At 39.5% G+C, this 9338-nt stretch overlaps 1 protein-coding gene across 1 annotated transcript; it reads left to right on the forward strand.

Annotated features, from left to right (window-relative positions):
• The first annotated feature begins 56 nt into the window (after positions 1 to 56).
• LOC107667617 (tribbles homolog 2-like) lies at positions 57 to 8436 on the forward strand. The gene is made up of 3 exons (XM_016459330.1): positions 57 to 1163; positions 1822 to 2114; positions 6800 to 8436. The coding sequence occupies exons 1-3, from the start codon at positions 894 to 896 to the stop codon at positions 7272 to 7274; spliced, it is 1038 nt and encodes a 345-aa protein (XP_016314816.1). The 5' UTR covers positions 57 to 893; the 3' UTR covers positions 7275 to 8436.
• The last annotated feature ends 902 nt before the right edge of the window (positions 8437 to 9338 follow it).

Genomic DNA, 9338 nt, shown 5'->3' on the forward strand with positions numbered 1-9338 from the left:
GCTTCAATTAAATTCCTAGGACAACAATTATCTCACATGACTGCATGGCTTGCTTGCAAGACTGTGGATGTGTCAGCATCAAGCGAGCGGCCAATGGGAGGGCGTTTTGGCCGTGACGTCAGGGGGGCTGGTCGTGCGCGTGGAGAGCTCCAGTCAGTCCCGCGAGCTCAGTCAGTCAGTGCGTGCAGCTGACCCTCGCGTTCAATGGACTAGGTTCCCAGCCACGTAAGTAAGAAGATGATGATGATAATGGTGTCTTGTTGCTGAAACAAGGGATAGGCCCGGGGAGAACGTCGGCCGTCCCCTCTTGCCTTTGTCCAAATCAGATCCAAGCGCCGGAGATCGTCGGAGTTTGGTTGCTCGAGAAGAGGACATCGACTTCCCAGGCGTAACAAAAGGCGGCTCGCGACCTGGAGCAAATTTTTCCTAGCCATATTTGGTAGATGCATGGACCGGCTTCGCGTGGAGACCCGCTCGAATGAACACGGAGCGTCCTCTCAGGATATCTAAACCCAGCTGGCACTCTCCTTTTAATTTAATGCAAAAAACCCATTCTTTACCTGCTGCGCTGCATCGACCGTGACGTCACGACCTTTACATTACACCACGCCGCTTCACGCGTTTTCGGCTCTTGCAACCAAACCGTGCTGTTCTTTGAGGGCACGCTGAGCATAGAGGTCACAATTCGTGCATGCACGTCATTGCATGTGTTCTCAAATGACGCCACATTGTCAGTGCAATTAACGCACTTGCATAAGATCATTACAGTCAAGGGGAATCGCCGCTGCCTTCATGCCCAGTGTTAAATAGAGGGCATCTGTCTGTCATTCACTCCCCCCTCCCTCCAAGACCGTCTGAACCCTCCTGATCTGGACGAACCTCCTCCTATACTCATGAACATACAGAGATCCAGTCCCATTAACATTTCGCGTTATGGGAGATCGAGGCACAAAGCACACGACTTTGAGGAGCTATCTTGTCTAAGGACTGCAGAATCCAACCAGAGTTTCAGTCCCAATTTAGGATCTCCCAGCCCCCCTGAGACCCCTGACTCCTCTCACTGCATTTCTTGCATTGGAAATTACCTTTTGTTGGAGCCCATTGAGGGAGACCACGTTTTCAGAGCCACCCACCTGCACAGTGGGGAAGAGCTCGTGTGCAAGGTAAGAAAGACACGAATCCATGTCATTTAGTAACGGAACTCTCATGCAATTGCATCAGCTATAGATAGGGATGTATGCGAGACATGCATATAGCTTACTGCATTCATTTGTGAGGTGCCTATTGGTGCATTATCAAATGAATGGCTTTTCTTTTGTGATTCATCAACAATGGCATCAAGTGATGAGTTATAGTCACGTGCAAAAAAAGCATGTGGGAATACCCCAGAAGTAAGTGTGTGTGTGCATGCTTGCATACAGCCATGCGTTCATGCGTGCAAGTCCACATGACTGAAACATAAGACACTCTGAATGGGCTGACATGGGCAGAGAGCCATTAGTAAGAACCTCTTCTGATGAGAGAATGGTCTCCGATGTCCACCGCTGTCATGTTATATTTAGCCCGCCTCTCTCTTTTAGGTGTCTGTTACTAAGCAACATCAAAATTCAGTGTGCATTTTGGGGACTTGGAAATGCAGCAGAAGTGTAATGCCTTTCGACTCGCCGTTGCATGGATTTCCGTTCTTGTGTTTCAGAATTAGGCATTGTCTCTGTAGATGCCAATAGCAGGGCTCTTGTCTTGGGGGGCTAATACTTTTGCACTCTGTTGGGGAATCGATGATGGCTTCTAATTGAATTCAAAATGCTCTCTCTTCTCCAGGTGTTTGAAATCAGTCGATACCAAGAGTCCTTGGCTGCTTACTTCGTGCTGGGCACCCATGAGAACATTAACCAGATAGTGGAGATTCTTCTGGGGGATACGCGAGCATACGTGTTCTTCGAGAGGAGCCATGGCGACATGCACTCTTTCATTCGCACTTGCAAGAAGCTGCGAGAGGAAGAAGCTGCCAGACTTTTCCATCAGATAGCATCAGCTGTGGCGCACTGCCACGACAATGGCCTGGTCCTCAGAGACCTCAAGCTGAGGAAGTTCGTCTTTAAGAACGAGGACAGGTAAAGAAGCCACTAGTAAGGTTGTTGGGTTCAAAAAGAATGTGCACATTTGATCTTTAAAGAGAGGTTTGTTTTGCATGGATGGCACATTATTCGCATACTGTGATTGGAAATATGGTATATTACTGGTGTGCTTTCTATTGAAACATTATTGAAGAGGTTGCCCCCCCCCCCTCCTTTTGAATTGCAAATAGCTTATTTGCACAAATTTAGTTGCACACCTGAGTTAAATATCATTAAATATGTTTTTTTTTCTGGGGGAAAAATACTAAAAGTACAACCACATTAGTGAAATTTTGTTACAATTTTGAACCCAAAAAAGGTCTATTGTTTATAGTGTAGAAATATATGAAGCGCAGTTCACACAGAAGTCACTTTCAAACCAATGCAGCACATTTGTACGACCATCTTAAACCATTGTGAATTCTGTTCTGGAAATCTTTCAGCCTCACACAAATTTCCTATTGAAATGACTGGATTTTTCCTGCAAAAATTAGCTGAACAACAGTAAAAGTGACCGCACCACAAATGTAAATTGTGGATGTGTACTACAAATTAACTTTTGAGTGAGTAACAAGATTTTAAATTCACTTTTGACCTATGCCTTTAAGCATTAAGGACATTTATATAAATGGCCTTAATGCTTAAAGGCATAGGTCAAAAGTGAATTTAAAATCTTGTTACTCACTCAAAAGTTAATTTGTAGTACACATCCGCAATTTACATTTGTGGTGCGGTCACTTTTACTGTTGTTCAGCTAATTTTTGCAGGAAAAATCCAGTAATTTCAATAGGAAATTTGTGTGAGGCTGAAAGATTTCCAGAACAGAATTCACAATGGTTTAAGATGGTCGTACAAATGTGCTGCATTGGTTTGAAAGTGACTTCTGTGTGAACTGCGCTTCATATATTTCTACACTATAAACAATAGACCTTTTCCTCACACAAATTTCCTATTGAAATTACTGGATTTTTCCTGCAAAAATTAGCTGAACAACAGTAAAAGTGACCGCACCACAAATGTAAATTGCGGATGTGTACTACAAATTAACTTTTGAGTGAGTAACAAGATTTTAAATTCACTTTTGACCTATGCCTTTAAGCATTAAGGCCATTTATATAAATGTCCTTAATGCTTAAAGGCATAGGTCAAAAGAAGCCACTCCAGTTTTGTTTTCATGGGGTCTTTAATGATGTCGTCATGCCATTCCATGATATTAATCAAAGTGTTATCATCTCATATGCTCAGTGGTACCATGGTGCCACCACAGTTTTTTTTTTTTTGGATCTTGTTTTAGAATGTATGCGCCATCTGAAATGCTACAGGTCTTAATTAATTTACCCATATAGGCCTTTAAGTGGTGCATTTACAGTATAACCTAATGTGATTTTAGGCTGGTATTGTAATGCAGTATTTAAAGTCAACCTGAAATAAAAATGGACCATATTTACTTTCTTAACACAAATTTCAGGCCTTTTTTTAAAACCAAAACCGAAATAAAAGTTTTAATTTAGCCAAAAAATTGTTTGAGTAAAAAAAATGTGGGTAGTTGAATTTAGTTTGCCGTTCAGGGTGTTGTTCTCACATGATAAATGAAACCAGTCATAGTAAAGTTCTCTGGCAATGGCTTGCCACTTGATATTTTAGTAACACATTTTACATATTGCTACTTAAGCATCTATTTTGGTCATGGTGAAGTGCATAAAACTGCTGACAAGTTTACCTGTTGTGGCTTATCCTCATTCTGTGCACGAAATATATGGACACAGTCAAAAAGTGCCATCGGAGAGGTGATAATTAATAGTCACGGTTTCAATCAGTGGTTTCATCCAAAACTCAGTATGTATTTTCTTTGCTGTTGCTGCTGAATATTTTCGATTGCTGAAATTTTGGTGCATTGCTATTACAAAAAATATTGCTTTTTGTATTCCATCATGCTCCGCCTCCGAAATACCTTTCGTTTTTTGGTATGAACAACATGTGAACAACATTAAGTCCCATCTTTTGTTTTTCTATTTGCATATACTGTTTCGCTACAAAAAAAAGTAATTTTGTTGAAGTAAAATGGTTTTGAATGGCATTGCGTGTTAAGTTTTAAAAAATTAGCCTGCCCATATGTTTGGCAGTCAAATTAGTCTGAAATAATCCCAAACGTGCATTATGAATCTGGGTGGCCTTCCCGTTTAAGCTAAATGGCAATTGCCCCAGTGGCCAAATGAGTCAGCTCAGCTAGATTCCCTCTGGCTCGCTCGATGGAAATGGAGAATGTTGCCCGGTGCTTTAAATGTGAGCTCGGTGACCTTACTGTTCCCATGCTCTGTGGTCTGGTGCGTCAGCCGTCCACCTTTCAGTGAGTGATTGCAGACGAGCGCAAGTAAACGTGGCCTAGGGTGGTGAGTATTACCCTGGCCAGAAATCAAACACCAAGCACGCACCAAGATTAGAACCAGAGAGGAAAGCGAGCCAGACAGAACTGCATTCCTCGGCGTAGTGGGTTCCTGACCTGGTTATGTCACGAAGGACGCTCGTAATGTTCTGCCGTTGCACGCTATAGAGACCGCAGTGCAGTTCGTCTGGAATCGTTCCCTAATGTACAAGTGTGTGCATCCACGTGTCCTCCTCCGTTTTTCCTGCGTTCGTGTGGGCCGGTGTTCTTTGCAGGCTCTTGACCCGGTGTAACTCAGCCGTGTCGTGGAGCTGTGACTCACATATGCTGCATGTCATTAAGAGAATATTTCGAGCATGCCGTGTTCTCTTTGCACAGCGGTGCATGGAAACAGGTCACAAGTTCAGGTCAGAGAAGGGGCATCCTGTTCATTTCTGACCTTCAGGTAATTTAGATGCCTTGCAACCTTTCCACGCAGCAGGATACCACTTGTGGTGAAAAATAATATGACTATTTTGAGCTCCGAGGATTGGATGTTTTGCTGAGACTCGGTGGGCATACGGTTTCATTCGGATGGTTTCTGATTCAGAATCTGAGTCACGAGGCAGCTTGCAGAAGACCTCAAAGATGTTTTCATTGCATATGTTGTTTTGTATTTTTTGTCTTTATAACTTGGGCTGCACGATGTAGTTGGTCTCAGGATTTTTTTTTCGGCTTTTTGATGAATAAGCAGGTATGCAAATTGTGTAGTTTTGAAAATACTGTAAGCACATAAAGGGACTTGCATAACTCTGCAAAAGTTTGGGGTCAGTAATATTTATTAAAATGTTTTTGAAAAAGCCTGTTATTCTTACAATGGCTGCATGCATTTATTAGTTAAAAATAATATAAACTATTATATGAACTCTCTAATATCTTTTAAAATGTAATTTATTCCTTTGATGCACAGCTGAATTTTCAGCATCATTACTTCAGTTTTCAGTGTCACATGGTCCTTCAAATATCATTCTAATATGCTGATTTGCTGCTTATCAATGTTGAAAACTGGTGCTGCTTAATATTTTTGTGGAATCCACGATATAGAAAGTACAAATTATAAATTGTAACATTATAAATATCTTTACTGTCACTTTTAATAAATTGAATGCATTATTGCTGAATTAAAGTATTCATTTAATTCATATATTTGCAAATGTGTCACAGTATTGTATCTAAATATACATTTATCACGGTATTTGACTAATCATCACTTGTTTTTAACTTTATGATGCAAAAGAATCATTGAACCATAGTTATGAATCTGATTCGTGAACATGATTTACCCTAAACCCTGATTTTGCATCAAAGACATTATTAAAAACATCTTGATGCTCACATACTTTCAAGAAAAGAAGAACAGCTAAATTAGTCTGACATGCTTTTTAGAAAACATAACGACCAAATAAAAAGCACCTTAAAGTATCAGAATGTTGCTTTATTTTATATTACTGTAGCAACAGAATCATTGCGGATATACTGTGAATATATAGCAGTTTCATGTTTTGCATTATTGTACAAATTACAGGATCACAGTGGAAAAACTAGGATCACAGGGAAATAGTGATGGTTTGAGGAATTCCATCTTTGGTGTGGCATTATTCCTGCTTTTTATAATTCCCAGAATGAATACCAGATTTCCCTCTGGATTAGACTGGCAGGAATGTCCCGAGGCTATCTTTATATTGCTTTTTTTATGCAAGGGATTTGCAGTCCAATATGTAGAGGATATTTATGCTTTGCTGTCAAAAAAACTGCAATAGTAGAGGAAAATATGATTTGAAAGGGTTTTTTGTTATTATTTTGGACTGACATATTTGGAAGCAGGAATTTTTCTTAACTTGATTCTCTCATTGTTTTTGGTCATATCATTTTTGAATGGTCTTGAAAGCCAACACAACATTTTCAGTCTGTTTGATCTTAATTGGTTCCATTTAATGTATATTACGACTTTTCTGTTAGTAGTTTGTCAGTCATTTCCCATTGGAAGTCATAGAAGCTTGAGTTTTCTATGATACTTTTAAGAAACCAACAAACTAGACAAACTAGTTTGCTTCATTTCATGTATTTTGTATGTTCAAAAAACTTTCACAAAGGATCCATCTAGAATTTGTTTAATTTCATGTATTTTATAGTTTGTCAGTTCAGTTGTTGTATCATCCATCTTGAAAGCCAACAAACCAATAATCGTTTCCCTTTTACTTAATTAACACCTCGTGTCTTCAAATATGTACATTTTCATGTTATTCTCTGTCTTTCCCAGGAACCTTGTAAAGTTGGAGAGTTTAGAGGATACATACCTCCTAGAAGGAGGTGATGATTTGCTCTCGGACAAACACGGCTGTCCAGCCTACGTCAGCCCGGAAATCCTCAACGCAAATGGCAGCTATTCGGGTAAGGCGGCGGACGTGTGGAGCTTAGGCGTGATGCTCTACACCATCCTGGTGGGCCGCTACCCGTTCCACGACGTGGAGCCCAGCTCACTGTTCAGCAAGATCCGCCGTGGCCAGTTCAGCATCCCCGAGACGCTAACGCCCAAAGCCCGATGCCTCATCCGTAGCATCCTGCGGCGAGAACCGGCCGAACGCCTCACCTCCCGAGAGATCCTGGACCATCCTTGGTTCTCGGCCTCCGGCGGTTCGGCTGCTGCCGCCAGCCACGGAAGAGGCGAGCGAGAGTTGGACCAAATGGTGCCAGAGGCCAACATGGAAGAAGAACTGGAACAGTTCTTTAGCTGAGCACAAACTCATCAGACGTTATGCCACGTCCTTTTAGATTATCAGAAAAAAAAGAAATGCACTCATTACAAATGGTGTCTATCGTTATTTCTCATTCCGTGAAAAAACATGGTCGGTTCTGGCTTGGGTGGAAAGGACTTCTTCCTAAGCTAGGACTTCTGGACGAAGCGCGTCGGGTGATGTAGCAAGACTTACTTTGGTTTTTCCTTTACTTCCGTTCGTTTTTGTCTTCATTTTACGTGCATACGAGTCACAGTAAGCTACAAACATGCATTACAGCACAGGAGAATGCAGCCAAGGAACAAAGAAAATATCAGGCAAAACTGCTCAACCTCTCATGTTTCCAGCTTTGATTTGTTGACCATGTCTCAGTTACTCGTTTTCCTCGAATGCAAATTGTTGGTTGCGTCTCAATCTGATCTTCGGTTTATTTCAAGTATAGCGTTTCGACAGTCCTCCAGATCAATACTGCAAAGACCATGTAATTTTTTGTGTTTGGATTCATTTTGGCTGCATTAAGAACGATTTGTGTTGCATTAAGCTGTTCCTTTTACTATTATTGCTGCTTTTTTCGCTCTAACCGTAACTGAAACTTTCTCCGTGAGTTTTCAGAGAATAAAAAACGTCAAGCACTTGACTCGCCTAGGCTTGAAGATCCTCTCTGGACTAGTGTCATCTATTTAACTTTTAGTTGTTTTCTTTTGCTGGAGCAAAATTATCTTTTTTAAATTTTATTTATAAGGTAACTACTACTATATTTAAAGAGAAATACGTGCAGGGTTTTTCGTTATTTTCTTAACCGCCAGTTTTCACGAATATTGTAGGCAATACATTTGACACAGGACAGGTTTGACTTTTTGTATCAAAGTTTGTCCCAAGTTAGAAGGTCTACGATTTAACGTCAGTGACCGTAATCGCGCACCCCAAACGCACGCTGACCGTACTCATTTTTATTTTATTTTAGTTTTTAGTTTTTTGCATTTGACTCCATAAATATTAGAAGATATTTCTACGACTACACCGTCTCGAGTACCTCATGTTAACTCTACTGCCTGCATAGGTCTGTGAAATGATCATGTTTTGAATGGGTACATGTAGACATGTTTCGTCGTATATCAATGTTACTTGAAATCGTGATTTATATCTAGTCAATGGCATGTGCCCTTTGAATGCTTTAGCCTGCCTAGCAAGAGGGGAGTTCATTTTTTCAGTTTCGTTTTCTTAAAGAAGAATCTTACAAAGGATTTGCTAGTCCAATTGCGCTTAAGAGTTTCTTTTTATAGTTTTTTTTTCCTCTGGTCATTGTGCTTTCACTTGTTATGTAGAAGGAACTTGGCTACCGAAGTTGGTGCTGATTAGGTGCTAATTTTGAAGGATGTTTTTCTTTTCGTTCGTTCATTTTTTTTCCTCATGTTTTCAAGGGGAGGGGGCAGTGCATGGTGGGATATCTGCCTCAGATGCTCTGATTGTAATGTAACAGATTTTTGGTGTTTTGTCCTGATTTATTCAGTAAATAAATTTGTGAACTGCACACTGAATGCTGCATCTTTTTATCCAATCTTTTAAGCACATACACAGACATATAAACAGTGAACTAATAATTATATTATATATATATTTATTAGTGCTCTCAAACGATTAATCACATCCAAAATAAGTTTTTGTTTATGTAGTATGTGTGTACTGTGTATATTTATTATGTATATATAAATACACACATACAGTATATATTTAGAAAATATTTACATGTATATATTTATATTCATATAATTTAATTTATATATAAATATATTGAACATAAACAACATATTTCTTAAACGTATACATGCAAGTGTGTCTATATATATATATATACGTAATAAATATACACTGCACACATTATGTAAACAAAAATTTGACCACTAATGTATATATATATATATATATATATATAATTGCATATGTATTTTACAGTATGTATAAAAATATGTATAAATCATTTAAATGAATAATGACAATACATTTAACAAATGGCCAGTACAGTTTACAGTTGAGACCAGACGAGTATTATTGTGCTTTATATTA

Source organism: Sinocyclocheilus anshuiensis, unplaced genomic scaffold (assembly GCF_001515605.1).
Source record: "Sinocyclocheilus anshuiensis isolate Anshui unplaced genomic scaffold, SAMN03320099.WGS_v1.1 scaffold1189, whole genome shotgun sequence".
NCBI classification, from domain to species: Eukaryota; Metazoa; Chordata; class Actinopteri; order Cypriniformes; family Cyprinidae; genus Sinocyclocheilus; species Sinocyclocheilus anshuiensis.